Raw genomic sequence first — 21243 nt, 5'->3', positions numbered from 1 at the left:
GAATTCCAGTATGGCTGTGTTACTAAATGGTTGTATGACTTTGAGAAATCCCCTGGCCTGGCGTTCCTCTGGGTGGTGGTTGTTGTTTTGTTTTGTTTTTGTTTTTGTTGTTGTTGTTGTTGTTGTTTTTGTTGTTGTTGTTGTTGTTGTTGTTGTTGTTGTTGTTCTTCTTCTTCTTCTTCTTCTTCTTCTTCTTCTTCTTCTTCTTCTTCTTTTGCAGGGCAATGAGGGTTAGGTGACTTGCCTAGGGTCACACAGCTAGCAAGTGTCAAGTGTCTGAGGCCGGATTTGTACTCAGGTCCTCCTGTGCTTTATCCACTGCACCACCTAGCTGTCCCCTTGGGCCTTTCTCCTTACCAATACCACAATAGAACATGTATATATTGAGAGTATAAAGCTTTAAAAGGAAGATAAAAATGGCATTATCTAAAAGTTTCATAGATAGGTAAAGCAATCTAAAAACAATTCTGTGTACTTGAAAAAATATAAAAATATGGTTTCAAATAGGAAAAATTTTCTGGCTAAAAATCCCAGACTGGAAGAATGTATACTCATATACTTAGAGAAATGAATTCCTAAGAGATTAAGCAAAAACAAAAATGTACAATAAATTAATGAAGAGCCCATTTGTCTTCACTTTTATATACACACAGGAAGAAATATGTAGCTAAAAACATTAGATTCTTGTGTAATTAGTAGAATCTCATGTACCCAAGAATTATTATGAAAAAATAGAATGGCATTTTCCCAAATACTACTTATTTCACTCAATCAAAAATATGTCATTGTGGGGCGGCTAGGTGGCGAAGTGGATAAAGCACCGGCCCTGGATTCAGGAGGACCTGAGTTCAAATCTGGCCTCAGACACTTGACACTTACTAGCTGTGTGACCCTGGGCAAGTCACTTAACCCCTATGGCCCCGCAAAAACAAAAAAAAAATATGTCATTGTGCATTATATCAGAAAATAGTACATTGTGTGGTTATGGCACAAAAGTTTGGAACCCTTTGGTGAGTTGTGTTTTCTGATAGATATAATTGCATGGTTATTTCCAATCACTGCTGAAAGGTGCTTTGAGTTGTATATATAATGCCTTCTGCTTTGATACGTTCCAGTATTGGTCCATAGATGTCCTTTGTAAAGGGTCCAATTAGACCTTTTGCCTTAATTTCACCTGAAAGAAAAAAGTAAATGTGTAATTAATATTTGGGGAACAAGGGCAAGAACCTATATAAAAAAGCACCCTTCTGCTGAAACTCAAAGTTGATGAACTACTGGATGCCTGGTAATTAAAGAGTTATTTCAATGTTGCCCATTAAATTCCACAGTGTAAAACTACACAGTGGGATTTAGAGGTAACTAATTTCAGAAAATAGGAACTTTTGGCTAGACCTATCCATGTTACTGGAAGAGCAGCTGTAGGTCAAAAAGTCAGAAAATGACAGGATTACTTACTCCCTGATCAATCAGAATTATTCCTTAAGATGATCCATACAGAAAAGGGAACAAAGGAGGGAAGGAAATAAACATTTATTAGGGGGGCAGCTAGGTGGTGCAGTAGATAGAGCACTGGCCCTGGAGTCAGGAGTACCTGAGTTCAAATCTGGCCTCAGACACTTAACACTTAATTAGCTGTGTGACTCTGGGCAAGTCACTTAACCCCAATTGCCTCACCAAAAAAAAACAAACAAAAACAAACAAAAAATAAACCATTTATTAGGCCCTGTGCTAATGACATAATCCAACTTCGTTATTTTTGCCCCTTTCAGAATGAATAACTTTCAGTAAGCCCATGCATCATTAAGTGATCATCTATTCAAATAGTGGGGGAGTGGGGAACAATCAATTTTACTTTATTTTAACTAAGTTTAATAAACACTTCTTTGGTGACTCTATTCCTGATTATTTTTGTACCAAATTCCTTTAGCAGTCATTTACACAACTGGCTTGCCACTGTAATGTACTTGCTGATGTGTTGCTTTATCATCCTCTCTAGAGTTTTATATTTGAGGACATTGGGCGATAAGGAATATATCCTCATTTTCTTAGGTATCCACCTAGAGAATCTGCATAGTATGTGGTATAGTGGGATGAACACAGAACATAGAATCAGGAGACCTGTGTTGTGTTCTGATATTACCTAGCTATATGCCCATGGGCAAATAACTCAACCTTTTGAAGGCTCAGTTTTCCTATCTATAAAAAAAACATAAACAATATGCTACCTAAGCTACAGAGAGGTCATAAAGAAAATGTTTATAAACCTTAAAGCACTATAAAATTGAGTTATTGTTATTATATAGTAGATATCTGATTCATGATTGCCTAATTTAATCATCTTGTACAAGGCAGAGTGAAAAGGGAATTGAAATCCTTTGGATTTAAAAAATATTTTTATTAATATCTTTTGTTTTTACATCACCTACCATATCCTCTCCTCTTCCCTCCAAAATCAAAACAAATGAAAATATGCTTTATAACAAAGAATAAAGGTGTTGGGGGGTCAGCAAAACTAACCAACATAATGAAAGGAAAGGAAATATTAATATCCACTTCTGTGGTTTTTTTAATCACTAACCACCAGAGTTGATAAAGCAGGTAACTACTACAAAAGTCACCTAATAGTGTACAATTCTTGGCTCCTCTGAAACTCCTCAATGATTTGAATGTGTAACTTTGGAGTTCTATTTGGTAAATAACGGACAGGTGCCCAGAAAATGAGTAACAGAAGGTAGTTGAAAGAAAGAAAGAAAATAGGTATGTCACATCTGATTCAAGCATACATTGAATACTGCTTACCATCCAGGATCATCTTGGCAGCCATGGCTGCTGGCAAACCAACAGTCTTAGCCATAGCTGAAAATCCATTGACCTCACCGTATACCACAAGATCAACGTTTTTGTTTTCTAAATGACCAGAGGGATGCCGTATTCCAAAACTGTCTCTCATTACAATCATATCTTTTTCTCCAGGACCTTAAAAACAAAAGACAATCCCATTCAGATCTTCTATACCTTTCGTTTAACAACTTAACTTGGGCATTTTTCTAAATGATTCAATGGACAGTTTGCCTTTTTCTCCCTTTGCTTCCCTTCTCTTTCAGATACTTTCTACCTCAACAAACATTTGTGTTGCTCTTTTAGCCCTATAAGAAAGTGAAAACTCTGAGCTGAAAGCTAATCTTCTATCCATCTGACTTTATTCAGAGGAGATGAGCAGTTCAATATCAGCACAGAATGGCCACAGATTCAAGTAGACTTTTGTTGTATGTCCTTTTGGGTGTCTCCCTAAGACATATATTGAATTGATAATCTTCCCAGTGATAAGTCCTTATCTCTAACCACAAAACTACTTGTATTGACTTCATATGTGCTTCATATCTATGTATATGCTATTTTCCCCTCTACCCCATTAGAATTTAAGTTCAAGGATGTGGAATGTTTCATTTTTAATGTTTTATCCTCGGCACTTAGCGTAGTACCTGACATTTAACAGGAGCTTAATAAATACTTGTTATTGCTGAATAAATGTAAATTTCAGAGTCAGTGAAACTCTTTTATGAAAGTCTTACCCAAGGCAAGAATCTCCCCTACAATACCTCTGACAATTATCCATCCAGCCTCTGCTTCAGTACATCCCATCACAGAGAGCTCCTACCTCACAAAGATGGCCATTCCGTTTTCAGAAAGCTATAATTGGGAAGTTCTTCATTATATTGTAATGAAATCTAGCTCCTTATAACTTAGACTTGTTGGTCCTGAATCTATCCTTTGGAGTCATGCAAAAGAAATCAAATCCTTCTTTCCCAACACAAATCTCCATCTGTTATTTCACTGAGATCTTCTCTTTTCCAAACTAAACAAAACCAGTTTTTCAACTTATAGTCATATATCTGGGGTTATATAGTCATATTCTGGGGACACTTCCCATCCTAGGTGCTCTATTCTGGACATGTTCCAACTTGTCAATGTCCCCTCTTAAAATAAAGTGCTTAGAATTGAACAAAACAATCTTGATGTTCTCTGTCCAGGGCTGAGTACAACAGGATTATTAATTTCCTTGTTCTAGGCATGTATTTCACATCACAAATTCAACTCTTTATATTTCCACATTCTCGTTTCCCTTGTAAAAATAACCCGAGGGGGCAGTTAGATGGCACAGTGGATAAAGTACTGCCCCTGGATTCAGGAGGACCTGAGTTCAAATCTGACCTCAAACACTTGACAGTTACTAGCTGTGTGACCATGGACAAGTCACTTAACCCTCACTGCCCTGCAAAAAATATAATAAAATAATAATAACCCAAGTCCCTTTCCTCCTCATATGATATACCCTCATTCCTCCTGCCTCAGTCCAACCTTCCAATCCATTCTCTGATCTTTGTAATCTTTGTAGTCTTCCCCACTAAACCCACATTTGGTCCTTCCATTCCCACTAACTATTGCTCTATATTTCTTCTGTCCTTTTTGAAAAGTCTGTCTGCTAGGGGTACATTTACTTCCTCTCCTCTTACCCACTTCCTAACTCCTTACACTCCAACATCCAACCTCATCATTTCACTGAAACTGCTTTCTCCAACATTACCAATGATCTCTTAAATGCCAAATGCAACGGCCTTTTCTCAGTTCTCATTCTTCTTGGCCTCTCTGCAGTCATTGACACTGTAGCACACACTCTCTCAAGAGTCTCTTTTCTACTGGTTTTCAGAACAGCGCTCTCTCTAGGTTCTTTTCCTACCTATCAGATTGCTGCTTCTCAGTCTCCTGTGCTGGATCTTCATCTAGACCCTCTAACCATAAGTGTCCCACAGGGTTCTGTCCTGAGTCCTCTTCTCGTCTGCTTCTGTGCTTCTTTACTTGGTGATCACATCAGCTCCCATGGATTTCATTCCCTTCTCTATGCTGATGATTCGCAAATCTACCTAAATTTCCATCATCTCTCTGCTGACCTCCAGTCTCACATATCCAACTCTCTTTCAGACATCTTGAACCAGATGTCCAATAAACATCTTAAACTCAACATGTCCAAAATTGGGCTCATTCTTTCCCCCTCAATCCTCCTCCTCCTCCTCTAACTTACTTCCCTCTTACTGCCAAAGGCAATACCATTGCCTCCAACTCATAACCTAGATGCCATCTTCAACTCCTCACCTCTCACCCCACCCCTATATCCACTCTGTTACCAAGGCCTGCTGATTTCACCTTTGCAACATCTCTTGAATGCCCTTCTTTCTTCTAATACCGCTAGTACCCTGGTACAGGCTCTCATCATCCATGCTTGTACTATTGAAATATCCTCCTTGCTAGTGAGCCTGCCTTCCTCAAGTGTTCCCAACTCTAATTCATCCTCCATTTTCCTGAAGCACTGGTCCAACCCTATCATTCCTCCATCCCATAAATGTTAGTGGCTCCCTATTTCCAGAATAAAATTCAAAATCCTATATTTGGCAATCAAAGCCCTTTTCTACCTGGATCTCCCCTATACTTTCCAGTCTTTTTACACCTTACTCCCTACTATGTACACTGCAATCCAGTGACACTGGCTTCCTGTATTGCCCAAACAATATACCCCATCTCTCACCTCTGCCCATTTTCTCCAGCTATCCCCCCATGCCTTGTTCTGCTTCATCTCTGCTTCCTTACTTCCCTATCTTCCATCAAGTCCCTATTAAAATACCAACTTCTACAGGAATTCTTTCCCAATCTCTCTGAATTCTAGTACCCTTCCCTTCTTAATTATCACCTATTTGTCCTAAAAACAGTTTGTACATATTTTTTGTCTCCCTCAGATTGTGAGCTCCTTCAGGGCAAGGGACTGTCTTTTGTCTCTTTTTGTATCCCCAGTGCTTAGCCTGGCAGCTAGAAAGTGCTTGGTAAATGTTTATTGACTGACTAACTGGTCTTACATTTACAAATATTTAGGAAATATAATATTGCATACCATAGGAAAGTTTCATAACCAAATGTTTAGAGAAGGCATCCACAAGAGACCCTGCCTTAGGGACTTGTTCATCTCCAAGCAAACCAAACCTGTGCAAAAAGAAAGCTACTTTAGTTCATTTCCTAAAGTAAATGTCCCATTAAGATTCCAACAATAACAACAATACTTAAATAGCTCTTTGAGAGGCAGCATAATTTAGGGGATAAAACAAGTCTTGGAGTCAGTAATATTTGGGTTTAAGTTTCTCCTATGACACAGGCAACTAAAAGGCACAGTGGATAGAACCTGGCCTGCAGTCAAGAAGAACTGAGTTCAAATGTGACCTCAAACACTTACTAGCTGTGTGACCCTGGGCAAGTCACTTAACCCTATTTGTCTAGGTTTCCTCATCTGTAAAATGAGCTAGAGAAAGGGGCACCTAGGTGGTGGAGTGGATAAAGCACTAGTCCTGAATTCAGGATGACCTGAATTCAAATCTGGCCTCAAACACTTGACACTTACTAGCTGTGTGACCCTGGGCAAGTCACTTAACCCTCATTGCCCTGCAAAACAAACAAACCAACCACTCCAGTATCTTTGTCAAGAAAACCCCAAACAGGGTCATGAAGATTCAGATGACTGAAATGACTGAACAATAAATGATACATGGTGGCTGTATGACCCCAAGCAAGTCACTAAACTTCTTAGTGTTCTAGGGAAACTTCTAAGACCAGAACTTCATTTAGTAAGAGGTAACTTCCACACCAATAGGTTTGAAGCAAAAAATAGAATTCTGTAAGGTTTGCAAAGTGATTTACATAGATTATTTCCTTTGATCTTCACAAAAATCCTATGAAGGAGATGTTAGTACCTCATTTTACCAATAAGGAAGCTGAAGCTAAAAAAGTCAAGTTGAATGACTTGCTAAGGGTCAGAAGCCAGTAAATGTCAGATGCAAAATGCATTCCCACTTCATTCTGATTTCTAAGCATAGTGCCCTATCCACAAAGTCATACTACCTTTCAGTTCCACCAAAACTATAGAACATTGGCCTGGATCAGTTGATTTTTATATCGAGTAGCAAAAGTCACAAGATGACACTGCTTTTAAAAATAAAACAAAACTGGGGGCAGCTAAGTGGTGCAGTGGATAAAACACCGGGCCTGGGTTCAGGAGGACCCGAGTTCAAAGCCGGCCTCTGAGATAGGAGACACTTACTCTAGGCAAGTTACTCAACCCTCATTGCCCCGCAAAAAACAACAACAACAAAAAAAAAACCACATAAATAAAATAAAACAAAACCACCTTTTTCTTTTTTTTCTTTTTACAGGGCAATGGGGTTAAGTGACTTGCCCAGGGTCACACAGCCAGTAAGTGTCAAGTGTCTGAGGCCGAATTTGAACTCAGGAACTCCTGAATCCAGGGCCGGTGCTTTATCTACTGCGCCACCTAGCCGCCCCAAAACCACCTTTTTCTAAAATGGAGGAATCACTTTCTTCCAAACAGAATCTGACTATGCAGTACCCCCTTGAGTACAAGTAAGGAATGCTAACTGTGCATTGTTTGGGGATATGTAGAATCATAGGATTTAGGGCTGGAAGGAAACTTGGACATAATTGAATCCAATACCTACATAAGGATATGTTAAGAATTTATACGGCCTGTGTCAAACATAGCTGCTAAGTTGTGCCGTCCTAGATTTTTAACTAGGATATATGCCAATGAACACTAAAGCGAGTCAATAGGGAGAAGCTGGCACAGGGCCTTGCACATAATTTGTCGTCAACAAATATTTAGGGAAGTAAATTGAACTGCAAATGAATTCAGCTGGCATTTTTCAGGAATAGTAAAGGGATTCTGATAACCCACATGAATTTCTCTTCTTTTGCTTTTTGCTCCAGATTTATCATGAGACAAAACATTGTGGACTAAAAGAAACACTCTAACATTGGAACAGCAAATCCAAAGGGAAAATAAATGTCTCAGATTTCTAAGCTAACTCTTTTTTAACAGGGCATGCTGACGAATGCCCACAATCAAGAGAGACAGACAGACAGGCAGACAGAGAGAGAGACAAAGAGACAGACAGACAGACAGACAGAGTGAGAGAGAGACAAAGAGAGAGACAGAGAGACAGAGAGAGAGCAGAGAAAGCTGCCTACCATTCTACTGCCTGCAGCTGCATGTCATCCCCATCCAGTTTCTTGTAGACAGCTTCCTTCAGTGCATCATGAGTGGAGGAAGGTGAAATCCCAAGCAATTCACAGAGCAGTTCTTTCTGATTACAAAAAATAAGCATATAAATCCTAAATTAATGTTTAGTTTAGAAAAGTGCAAATGATTAATTATCACAACCACTTCCTGCCAGTCACACTTCGAAAAAGTCTCATTGAGTATTTCTATATGAAAGACATACAAGTCTTTTTAAAAGTAACTTATGAAGAAAATACACTTTGAATTATAGCATCAAGATGTATTTTATCAACAAAGTAATGAACTATAGCATTAAACCATACATTACAGAAGAATTTACTGTATTACAGTATAATAGTACATATTTACACACCACTTTACCATTAATAAAGCATGTTACAGATAATAAGTATCTTATTTATTCTTCACAATACTCCTCTAAAGTAGGAAGGGTGGTTGTTATTATCTCCCTTTTCCAGATGACTCGACTGAGGTCCTGAAATTTTAAATAATTTACCCAAAGTCACATGGCTAAAAAGTGAAAATGAGAGAACTAGAACCCAACTCTTCTGGCTCCAGAGCTATGGCTCCTACATCCATATCATGCTTCCTCTCTCTCAAATATTTTCCCACCTCCACAAAATCCTTCTCGGACCACTTCCATTTTGATCAGGAACGGTAGGAAGTTGCTGCTTTAGTAGCCAGCAGCAAAGACCAGCCTTGTTGGAAAGGGCCAGCCTTGTCGAAAAGGTAGGAACATGTGAGCAAAACAAACTTTCTGATCATGAAAGTGGTATTAAAAGGGAGACAAAAAAATTATAATCTAAGGGGATACCTTAAATTGCCTCTTAGAAAACTGGGGAATGGCTGAATAAACTGTACAATCAGAAATTATGAGAGACAATTTCAGAGAATCTTTTGTAGAACTAATCCAGACTAAAGGGAGCAGAACCATTAGAACAATTTATACAAGGACATCAACACTAAAAAAAAATAACTTTGAAAGATTTAAGAATTCCATGGCTAACATGGAACTAAGTTTTGTATGACTTCAATGGGTAGGGGAGAGTCTGAAGGAAGGGAGAGAACTTGGAATTGAAAAAAGTTTTTAAATGAATGTTTTTTTTTAAAAAGACAATTCTCAATAATGCAATGACCAAGCATCTCTCCAAAGGATCTATGATGAAGAATGTTAACCTCTCTGGACTCAAGGTGATGAACTCAAGTTGCAGAAAGAGACATATTTTTAGACATGGCCACTGTGTGAATTCATTTTCCTTAGCGTACATATTTGTTGCAAGGTTGTTATTTTTTTAAACTTTCTCTTGGTTTTTAGGTAAAGGAAAGGGATTGGGGAGGGGAGGATTAGCAATAACCATGACAAAAAGGGGGGACACAGTAATACTTTTTAAAAAATGCTCAGAACAGAACAGAAATTCAGAAGGAAGCACAGATAAGCAAGAGTTTAGAAAGCAACATGTAGAATTTATTATATTCTTTTTTTTAAATCTAGCAGCATGAAATGGAAGTTCATGGTTTCATTTAGAATGCTCTTTCATGTTCTACATGTATAGAAATGTTCTTCCTTTGATGTTTAGATTCAAATTTTTAAAAAAAATTAATAAGAAAAAAGTAGGAATAACCCAGTTGATTAAATTTAAAATAAAGGTAATAAATGTTCATGATAAAGTAAACAAAATGAAGAAAAAAATATACAATGATGTACCCATTAAAAAAAAAACTATAAAAAGTAAAAGTGAATGCTCAATATAATGGCCAAGGTTGGCTCAGCTGAGAACATGTATCTCTCTCCTCTCTCTGCCAAGGTGGGAGAGTGAAGGCATTTTCATACAATGCATATGGTGTCACATACAATGTATTGATTCATTTTACTAAATTACTCTTTTTTTTTTCCTTTTAAAAGCTTTGCCACAAGGGATGGCTTAGCTGACTTGGTCAGTAGAGAGAGAGAGATATTTGGAAATGAAAGTCATATCACTAAATATTTTAAAGGATTAGAAAAAACAAGTAATGTTTTTGGCTCTTCAACCTCGTACTAAGCTTAACAGCTTTCCTTCTGAAGCACCTCCCCTCAGGGAAATTATTTTTTAGGCTACAACTGCCTATGAACAGAAAGTTGTATATTTACCTCACCAAAAACAAAACAAAAAACCAACAAGAAGACAGCTTTGGAAAAGAGTAATGAGAGGAATTTGGTGAAAAGGCACCAGAAGCCAATAGCTTGCTTTAAAATTCACCAACTATGTGGCATTGAGTGAGTCACTTCCCTTCCCTAGGACTCAGTTTCCTTGTCTAAAAAATGGTGGCCTGGGGCAGCTAGGTTGCGCAGTGGATAAAGCACTGGCCTTGGATTCAGGAGGACCTGGGTTCAAATCCGGCCTCAGACACTTGACACTTACTAGCTGTGTGACCCTGGGCAAGTCACTTAACCCCAATTGTCTCGCCCACCCCCCCAAAAAAAGGTGGTCTATATGATATCTTAATATTTTTTCCATTTCTCATATTCTACGGTTATATAATAAAAAAAACAACAACAAAAATAAACTACTTTATAAAATCCTTTCCTGTCTAATGTTTAAATTTTAAAGAATAAAATCCAGTGAGTAGGAAGTCTTATTTTTTGAAATGAATGTTATAAAAATCAAAGACATTACTTTTTGAAAGGAAAGAAGAAAAAAGAAAAGAGACTTGAAAACATTGTTAACACAACAAAAATGGAATCTTGGAGGAACTTGCTATGTCATTTGAGACAGGCCAAACTGGGTTATAAAAGTTTCCCTTTGGGAATTGAATAGCCCACGATATGTGAAAAGGTGACCCTGGGACACACTGCTGTCCATTTTTCATGGAGTGTGTTTCAACAAGTGCTCTCTTACGCTGTGTCCACGGGCCCAACCAATTTGATGGAATTTGATGAGGAAACAGAGCCAGGGAAAAAGAATAAGGCTTCCTAAACACCTGGTCTCACTTTAATCCCAACAACATGCATTGTTTCCTGCTGACCAAGATCACGAAACTGAACTCCACGATCAACCGATATCTGTGTAAAGGATTTAGCTCTGCCAGCATCTCACTGGAAAAGACATTGGCCTTTTAGCTATACGAGGTTGTATACATCTTTCATTCAAAAAGACATTAAAAACTGAGGGGTGTGGGGCAGCTAGGTGGTGCACTGGATGGAGCACCGGCCCTGGAGTCAGGAGGACCTGAGTTCAAATCCGGCCTCAGACACTTAACACTTACTAGCTGTGTGACCCTGGGCAAGTCACTTAACCCCAATTGCCTCACTGAAAAAACCCAAAATAACCAACAAAAAAAACAAAACTGAGGAGTGGTTCCCATATTAGGAGTAACCTGACACATTACATAAACTAAGACTAATAAGCATCCTCCCATGATGTCATGGAAGTAGAAAGTTTGATATCTGCACCAAGTATTCAAGGTTAGTTTTGCAATTTTTTCTTAAAAATTTTTGGAAGCATCATCCTCCCCAAGCCTCAGTTAGGCTTCAGGGTTTTTTGTGTGTGTGTGAGGCAATTGGGGTTAAGTGACTTGCCCAGGGTCACACAGTTAGTAAGTGTTAAGTGTCTGAGGCCGGATTTGAACTCAGGTACTCCTGACTCCAGGGCGGGTGCTCTATCCACTGCGCCACCTAGCTGCCCCTAGGCTTCAGTTTTGATTTCACTGTCAACACAACAGAAAGATTGTTGACTATAAAAAGTGTGAACGGCCAGTTGCAGGCTACACACAATTTGTCAGATGCTTACCCAGGTGATAGGTGAGGCCTCAGGACTCAGGGCAGGGTGTACATCTCTATTTATTAGGCCCAGTTTTACAAATCCACTCACAGCTTTGGCATATCCCTGAAACAAAAGAAAGTGAGTAATGTATGATATGCTTCTCCTTTCAAAGAAAAAGAAAGCATTATTTGAAGAGATTGCTATCATTCCCACTAAACTTGGCAAATGTCAAGAAATCAACAAACACTCCATCTCCTGAATGAATCTCATTGTCCTGTCTCCAACCTCCTTGTAAATGCACAAGTCTCCCATTTAAAGAATGTACTTTGGGGCAGCTAGGTGGCACAGTGGATAGAGCACTGGCCCTGGATTCAGGAGGACCTGAGTTCAAATCCAGCCTCAGACACTCTACACACTTACTAGCTGTGTGACCCTGGGCAAGTCACTTAACCCCAATTGCCTCACCAAAAAATAAATAAATAAATAAAAATAAAAAGAAGGTACTTTCCTGGTTTCTCAGAATTCTTATTTTCATTCATCAATAAGAATAAGCATCTCTCACGTGCAAGACATTGCCAAGGGTGCCAGCACCCTTATATACAAAAACAAAACAAAAGGACAGTCCTCCCCCTCAAGAAGCTGACTGTCTATTTGGGGCAAGGTTTGGGGCTGGGACAGAGATACATTTAAAGAGAAGGGAGTTGTTGGCGTTTGTGCTTCACTCTCAAAGAGGACCGTGACATTGGGGTGATGCCATGACTTGCACTGGACTGGATTTAACTGAGGCAGAGCTGTGCAAAGTCACCAGCCTCACTCTCTCCCCCAGAGACATTTGGAAGATAAGTGACAAGATACACATCAGGACAATTGGAGTTGGCCCTGGATGTTTAAGGCAATTGGGATTAAGTGACTTGCCCAGGGTCACATAGCTAGTGAGTGTGCCAGTGCTTTATCCTCTGTGCCACCTATCTAGCTCCTCCAGAGGAGGCACACAGAACTAACATAGAGCAAAACCAAGAAAGACTGCCCATATGGGATGGCTGGGTAGTAGAAAGAACCATCATGCCTGGGGACACCCTATTCCAATCTCAGATCAATCCAATGACCTTGTGGTAGAAAGAGCCACTAATACCGAAGGTGCTCTTCTGTCTCTTGCTTTCCCCCTTTTGTCCCAGCAGCTTTGAGATGGCATTCAACAAATTCATTCCTTCTGATGAAATAGAAGACCACCAAACCTTCCCATCTGCCCTGCCTCTCTGCCCTGGTGCCCCATGCGCTATCATCTTAACTACCCTAAGGACCCAGTCTGTACTACATACTGAAAGACGGATAGGAGGTGTAAAAACCTGAAGCATAGTATTCATATGCTTGGGAAATTAAATAAAAGGCATGCATGAGATAAAAAACAAAATGTCTTGTGATGTACACAAATCACAGAAAGAGACATACATCTTTGGAGATAGCCACCATGAGGATGCATTTTGTTGGGCTATGCATATTTTTACAAGGATTTTTTCCCTTTTTTTTCTAATGGAGGAAGTAGAAGTGAAAGAAAATATTTATCAATTGTAAAAGTGAAATTAGAAAAAATAAAACAAAAGACATTATCAAGGAGATTATGACTGGAAAAGGAGGTGAATGTCAGTTCGCAAATGAGAGTAGGGATGACAAATGGATAGCCCAAGTGTTTCACTCTTATCTATTAAATATTAAAATGCAATGCAACGAAATTCACAAACATCTATTAATCTCTTAACATGTGCAAAACACTATGCTTTTTTGTTGGGAATACAGAGTTAAAACTAAGCAGACTCTGCCTTCAAAGAATTTGCATTTCTACTGGAACCAAAGAAAGGCCTCTATCATACGCTGTAGATATTCTATAGAGAATCAGTAGAAAGTCATGAATAAGAATTGAAAAGGGATGAGAAAATGTCAGAGATTCAGTCTGTACATATGGTTTGTGGCCAAAGAGTCAAGGTATATCAAGGGACAAGTTGCATGCTATCCCTTCAGAAAAATACCGTTCAAAGGTACAATCAGCTTTGCTTCATCTATAAATGGCCAGAAGCATTGGCCAAATAAAACCCCAAAACAATGAATAACCTACTCAGCTGGTGAAGAGCTACACAACACTAAGAATGTTAGCAGTTTCTTTACTACTTATAAATGTCTTTTTTTCCCAAATAAAATGGATTTATATTTTAATAGCCCTTAAGAGGGTTTGTTTTTGTTCAGTTGTGATCAAATCTTTGTGACCCCTTTTGAATTGCGGGAAAAATACTGGAGTGGTTTGCCATTTCCTCTTCCAGCTCATTTTCCAGATGAGGAAATGGAGACAAATAGGGTTAAGTGACTTGGCCAGGGTCACACAGCTAGTATTTGAAACCATTAAGAAGAGTCTTTCTGATTTGAAGCCCAGTGCTTGATAGAGCACTATACCACCTTGCTGCCCTTTTAAAAAGGGCTATTGCAATCAAACTTTAGGATTCTCCTTTTAAAGAGAAAAAGGGGCAAGCAACTGGGTGGTACAATAGATAGAGTGCCAGGGATAGAATCAGGAAGACTTCTCTTCCTAAGTTTAAATTTGTCCTTTATATTTGTCGGATCATTCATCACACAATACTTATTTGTATATACAGTATTTCGTATCTAGTTATCTGTGTTCATGTTATCTCCTCTCAGTAGACTAAGATTTCTAAAAGGCAAAATCTTTTCTGTTTTTTCTTTATAGCCCCAGAGTGTAGTACAGCACCTGCCTAGTAGAAGATGCTTGATAAATGTTTGTTCAGTTTAATTAAATTGAATAAAGGGGATATTAAGATAGGGAGACCTTGACCTGAGATTTCAATGGTATAAGGAACTTCCACCTAGTAGATTGGCACCTTCCCTATAACTTATTTTCTGAGAGTGGCTTAGAGAACTAAGAAGTTAAGACTTGGCCAAAACCACAGCCAATATATGCCTGAGGTAAGATTTAAACCCAGGTCTTCCTGGCTTCCCCACTGCCTCTCAAACCACTACATCATATATAAATGCATTGCTAACAGCAAAATGTATAAAGTCTGCAACAGGTAGAGATTTTTAAAAACTAAAACACCATCCTTACCTTATATCTTAGAGTCCCTCGCAACAAAGTACGAGCAGACTGAATATCATAGATATCAGCATACTTGGTACTATCTCTATTGGGGTAGCCTTCCAAATTTAATCCTGGGAAATAGTCCATGGAGGTAACATAATCAAGAAAAGATGACCCACCAGCTTCAATTACCTAATGAAAATTGAAAAAGGATGACAATCAGTACCAAAAACCCCACTCACAAACTCACCAAATTTCCCAAACTACAGTGAAGTCACATTCTTTATTGATGAAAACACATTATTTTGCAAAAAACAAACAAAAAAACACATTGATGTGGGCTGGAATTTGGGGTCAAATTGATCGGGAGTCATCCCAAAAGAATTACAAGACAGTGACTCAGTTTCCCAAGTTTTATTGCAATACTGTGAGTGACCACAGAGAAAGAACCAGAATAGTGGAAAGGTATCTCTCGAATAGTGAAAGGAAAGACAGTTATATTTATGATATGGATAAATTGATTTATCAGTTTCATTATAATAATCTCCACCTTATGGAGGTACAAGGGAGGGCCTGTCCTACTCATTATAATATTCTTCACCTTTGGGAGGTACAGGGAAGGGCCTATCCTAATTTGGAGTTCCTGGGGTCCTAAGCCAACCCCTGAGGCGAGTACCTTTCTTCAGTGGAGGTATGTTTTGGGGGTTTACATGTCATAAGGTGAATTTGGGGACAAATTTGGCCTTTTCTATGCATGTCTCTTTCTGGTTCCCATGACTAGTTTCAAAATATAGTCATTTTTCTTTTATTTCTGGTCTAAGTTTCTATAGTCTGTCAATTCCTTTATTGTCTTCAGGTCTCTACGGCCCAGCTCCCTCTGTTCCCGTTATGGGTACTGATTTCTGTGAGTATGAGAACCTAGCATCCTGACTTGTAAGTTATCCATTAACTGGGGTCTGAATCCCTTTTGGAGCTAATATTTGAATTAAAGCTTGGGTCTTAGGTTTTTCTATTAACCCCTTTTTGCCTCCTACATCATTCCCCCCTTTTCATATATCCTGGGAAAAAGGACGAAGATCATCTCTTCTGTTACTGCTTCCTGCTTAGAGGTGGCTACACTAATCCCTTGAATTCATTATTAAGGGTCCTTAATTGCCTTAATATACTGAATAATGACATTCCCATTGAAAAGTTTAGTGGCAGAAATCAACAGATAGGCTAGCTAATACAACTCAATCCATTGATATCTTGACCTCTTTAACAGTATTGATTCACCTCTCCATTGAGCAAATATTTAGCAGGTTGCTGTATGTTCATTAAGACTCCAACGGGGCTCCAGCTGAATTTATATCTCAAAGGATTGTCCGAATGCTCTGGGGCTGGGAAGCCACCACAAAAGGAGATATAAGATTCAATCTGTAAGTGAATATACACAAGTCATATTATCAACAGGTTAAGGAAAATAATTCACAGCAGTAATAATTCCAATGATACCAAAATGAAATAAGCAATTGACATTGCTTCCTGTGTTCCCCTGTGCTTTCAGAAATACCTACCTTAGGTCAATCACACTCAGTTTGACTTGTCACTGTCATGGATAAAAGAAGGACATTTTATAAAGAGCAGTTAGGCCTTGAGGGCAAAGAAAAATTGCTTTGACAATTACATTCCTACTGAATTTTGAATCTGACTTATAAAATTCCACAATGCATCTCATCTTTACAAATACATCATGATCTTGAGAACTGATTTGTCATCTTTAAATGTTTTCCTGACAACTCTGATGGGAAATAATAGAATTAGTACATGCCCAGAAGGAATAGGAAGGCATTTGGCAGACCGAGAGGTTAATGACATTCAACAACATTCATTTTTTCTTGTGTAGATCAAATATTGGCTTGGTTCCCTCCAGAGGACTGTCAGAATTATTTCACTGCATCGAAATATTGTTGGAAAATATTATAAAAATGGTTCATTGCCTGGGATTTGGTAATCTTGGGATCCTAGGAGAAGAGGTTCCAAGCTAGAAGGAAATTTAGAAGCTAATCTCCCCATTTTATAGATGAAGAAACTAATTAGACAGGTCACACAGGGCCATGCCAGTATTTGAACATAGGTCCTTTGTCTCAAATTGAACAATCTTCACACTGTACTACTTCCTCTCATCTTTTTGTTTTAATAGAAATTTTTGCTCTTGTGGGATTCAATGAACTATGTTTAATCAAAGCCAGTGTAGTTTCTTTTATGTGACTCTTGTGAAATTTGGTCCATTCTAGGACTGGTGCTATGAGGAACAGAATCACTTTAATAATCACACATTCCAGCATGAATCTATTTCTCCAACTTGTAAATGTAAGGCTAGGGTGTCACAGATGTATAACGAAAAACAATTCTATGAATTTACCCATAATTGGGGAAATACAGCTGCGCTACAGGAAAGTCGGATAGAAATTTAGTCTATGATAGCTTCAGCGGGGAAGCTAGGTGGCTCAGGGGATAGAGAACTAGGCCTGGAGTAAGGAAGATCTGAATTCATATCCAGCCTCAGATGCTTACTAGCTGTATGACCCTAGGCGAGTCACTTAACTTCTGTTTGCCTTAATCCACTGGAGAAGGGAATAGCAAACCACTCCAATATCTTTGCCATGAAAACTCCATGGACAGTATGGTCCATGAGGTTACAAAGAGTAAGACACAACTTAATGACCACAACAAAGCCTCAGAAGCCAAATTATTGTGATAGGGATGGTGAATAGGGAAAACTGAGTTACCATCTAGATTTACCTGTTACAGAAAGTTCAAGACATTAACTCACAGAAATTTAAGGGAACCAATTTTGTACTAAGACAGACAGCATGTTGCATGAGGGTCAGAAGAACTGAATTTGAGTTCTGACTAAAACCTAGCAGCAATGTGACCCTAAGCCAATTATTTTCATCCTCATTTCCTCATCTGGAAAATGGAGATAATATGCTACCAATATTGTAGGGTTACTGCAAAGAAAGTGTTTGCAGAACTTAAAGTGATATATAAAGATGATGTTATTTTTAGAGAAAATTTATGATTTTAGACAAAAATTAGTCTAAATTATCCATCATTATGTTAGCCCATAATGAAGCTGATAAGAAGTCATGTACACCAACCATATCCAGTACTCTAAGAACCATCAGCTGACCATCCTATCTGGAGATTGTTAGGGAAAGAAAGGTTCTTGTGAATGAATCTACTCCCCTAACTTAAAAATAAGAATATAAAATAATATAAAAGTGAGTCCCAGGGGCAGCTAGGTGGTCCAGTGGATAGAGCACCGGCCCTGGATTCAGGAGGACCTGAGTTCAAATCTGGCCTCAGACACTTGTCACTTATTAGCTGTGTGACCCTGGGCAAGTCACTTAACCCCAATTGCCTCACCAGAAGAAGAAGAAGAAGAAGAAGAAGAAGAAGAAGAAGAAGAAGAAGAAGAAGAAGAAGAAGAAGAAGAAGAAGAAGAAGAAGAGTGAAAAGTGAGGCCCAAGGAGGTCAATGAATGACTTAACCAAGGTCTACCTAAAGCTAGACAAGCAGAACATAGATAAGCACCCAGGACTTAGGACTCTTAAATTCAATGTTCTTTCTTACTCCAGTGGCTCCTAAAAAGACATCCTATTCACTCCTCTCCATTCATTCCACTGGCACAAGTTTACTCTTTTTGTTCCCATGTATCTTCTCTTTAGATGTTTTAAAGCTAAATGAAATTAATCACCGAGATCTCTTCCTATATATGTCAACATATTTGTCATAGTCATCTGTGCTCTACAAAAACACAAGTTTTTAGTTGTGTGCTACTTCCAAAACTGGGAATAGCAACAATTCTGTTTCAATTAGACGTCTGAACCCCAAGCCTACTTTGCATGAAAATCTGGCCTCATAAAATCTATCCAACGTGATGCTGTCATAGAAAAGCCCATCATCAGAATGGGTTATTTCTTGCATGGAAAAAACAAAACAGCTCAGTTAAGATTTTCCTAAATAGGGGCAGCTAGGTGGCTCAGTGGATAGAGCACCGGCCCTGGAGTCAGGAGGACCTGAGTTCAAATCCAGCCTCAGACACTTAACACTTACTAGCTGTGTGACTCTGGGCAAGTCACTTCACCCCAATTGCCTCACCAAAAAAAAAAAATATATATATATATATATATATATTCCTAAATAAATCTTGGCAGTATAAAGTGGTCTTACCGTGGCTCCTACTTCTTTAGCTTTATCAATAGTTTCCATGGCCAACATATGGTCAAGGCCGGGGTCCAATCCCAACTCTCCCATTATTATGATGCCAGCATCATTCACACTAAAAGAATTGGAAAAGTGGGAAATGAAAAAGAATGTTAATAAAATGAAAATGTGTCAATGGGGCCACAGGCCACGTACTTTAGTGAATACTTAGGAGACTTACCTTTTCTCCAGCTCCTTCATGGCTGGCGTAATGTAGCTGGCAGTGACCATATTCACTTTGCTTGCAATACATGCTTTGGCCACAACAGGATGTAGTACATATGGTAGTAAGCTTCAAATGGAAAGAGGAGGGGAAAACACTGGATTATGATATTGCAACAGCTTTCTTGATTAGATATTAACCTTTTATCTCCTAGCTAGGCATATACCTTGTTTACTTAGCACATAGATTCACAAAACACTATGAATAAAAAAGATCTTACCAAATATTCATGTTTTTTAGTATACTAGAGGGTTGAGGTTTTTAAAAAATCTTTTTGAATTAAGAAAAATCACCTTCTCATTTTACCAAAAAACGTTTTCTAAGTTCAGTTTTCTATGGGGTTTTCACCAAATGCAGACACCTTGGTACTTGTTTCAAAGATGTGATTCTAATGTTGTCTAGCCACGCCCCAAAGCAAAGTTTTTATCTGCCTCTAGGCAAGTGCCATAGGCCAGCATATGATTTCTTCCTCCTTTAGTACTTGATAATTGAAACATTTAGTAAATGCCTACTATGTGCAAGGTACCAAACTAACTTTTGGGAATACAAAGATAAAACAAAAGTGTCCTTGGAGACAGTGTGTGTGTGTGTGGGGCGGGGTTGAGGGGGTGGAATATGATGTGTACATATATCAAATACCAAGTAATCTAGTTGTTATGCAGCTAGGCGACATGGTGAATAGACTGCTGACAGGAAGACCTGAGTTCAAATCCTGCCTCAGATACTCAAGTGGCAAGTCATTCAATCTCTCTCAGTCTCAGTTTACTCATCTGTAAAATGAGGATAACAGTCTCTACCTCATAGGGGTGCTGTGGGGATTGAATAAGGTAATATCTGTAAAGCACTTTGCAAGCCTTGAAGTAGTATGCATAAATACTAGCTATTATTGTTGATTTCCAAGGGAGAGAGTACCATTCAGTGGAGGGGATCAGGAAAGGTTTCACATAGGAGGTGAAAGCGGAGCTGTTAGCTTTGAAGGAAGGTGTTAACTTCTAAGAAACCAGGGCAAGGAGAGAGTGCAGAACCAGTTGTGAAAAGCAATGAAAGAGGGAGCTATGGGGACATATGCAGGGAACAGATATCATTCCAGTTTGACAAGAATGGAGAGTACATGGAAGAGGGCAATATGAAAGGCTAGAAAGGTGGGTGGCACCCATATATTGCAGAGTTTTAACTGCCAGAATGAGGATTTTTGTATTTTAACCTGGAGTTATTATAGATAACCTAGAATACTGAATCCTGCTTTGAATACACAAAGTGAGATAACAGGGAGCCATTGAAAATTGAATATCAGTGTGGCAGCTGTGTAGAGGAAGGATCCTCAACACCCTCAAAAAGTCTCAGCCTATTGGCAGATAGCGGCAGCGAGGTGGTGCAGTGCATGGAGTACCAGGTCTGGAGTCAGAAAGACTCCTCTTCCAGAGTTCAAATCTGGCCTCAGACACTTACTAGCTGTGTCACCCTGGACAAGTCATTTAACCCTGTTTGCCTCAGTTTCCTTAAATGTCAAATGAGCTGGTGAAGGAAATGAGAAACCACTCTAATATCTTTGTCATCTAAGACAACTCTAAATTGCGGTCATGAAGAGATGGATATGTCTGAAAATGACTGAACAATAACAACATGGGCAGACAGACATTCACATTACTCCATTCTACTAAAAGTCTTATTTCTAAGCCCAGATCTGAGCACAGTTAAGGTTTTGCAGTTCTTACCATCTAAGAGGAAAGTATATAAAAGCAGGATGATATATTAGAGAGAACACTAGATGGGGACTCAGAAAGCCAGATTCTAATCCTGCCTATGTGAATCT

The 21243-nt window shown here is 38.8% G+C and overlaps 1 protein-coding gene across 2 annotated transcripts in view; it reads right to left on the bottom strand.

Annotated features, from left to right (window-relative positions):
- Positions 1-219: 219 nt before the first annotated feature.
- AASS (aminoadipate-semialdehyde synthase) overlaps positions 220-21243 on the bottom strand; it is a 71874-nt gene continuing 50850 nt past the window's right edge. For both annotated transcript variants that reach the window (XM_043968166.1, XM_043968165.1), the window contains exons 16-24: positions 19389-19499; positions 19175-19283; positions 16232-16372; positions 14984-15148; positions 11902-11997; positions 8083-8198; positions 5942-6030; positions 2800-2976; positions 220-1174 (exon numbers count right to left, since the gene is read on the bottom strand). In XM_043968166.1, the coding sequence (XP_043824101.1) occupies positions 1056-1174; positions 2800-2976; positions 5942-6030; positions 8083-8198; positions 11902-11997; positions 14984-15148; positions 16232-16372; positions 19175-19283; positions 19389-19499 (1123 nt within the window). In that variant the 3' untranslated portion in view covers positions 220-1055. The remainder of the gene's footprint in view (positions 1175-2799; positions 2977-5941; positions 6031-8082; positions 8199-11901; positions 11998-14983; positions 15149-16231; positions 16373-19174; positions 19284-19388; positions 19500-21243) is intronic.

Source organism: Dromiciops gliroides, chromosome 5 (genome assembly GCF_019393635.1).
Source record: "Dromiciops gliroides isolate mDroGli1 chromosome 5, mDroGli1.pri, whole genome shotgun sequence".
Taxonomy (NCBI): domain Eukaryota; kingdom Metazoa; phylum Chordata; class Mammalia; order Microbiotheria; family Microbiotheriidae; genus Dromiciops; species Dromiciops gliroides.
This window is presented reverse-complemented; position numbering and strand designations above follow the sequence as displayed.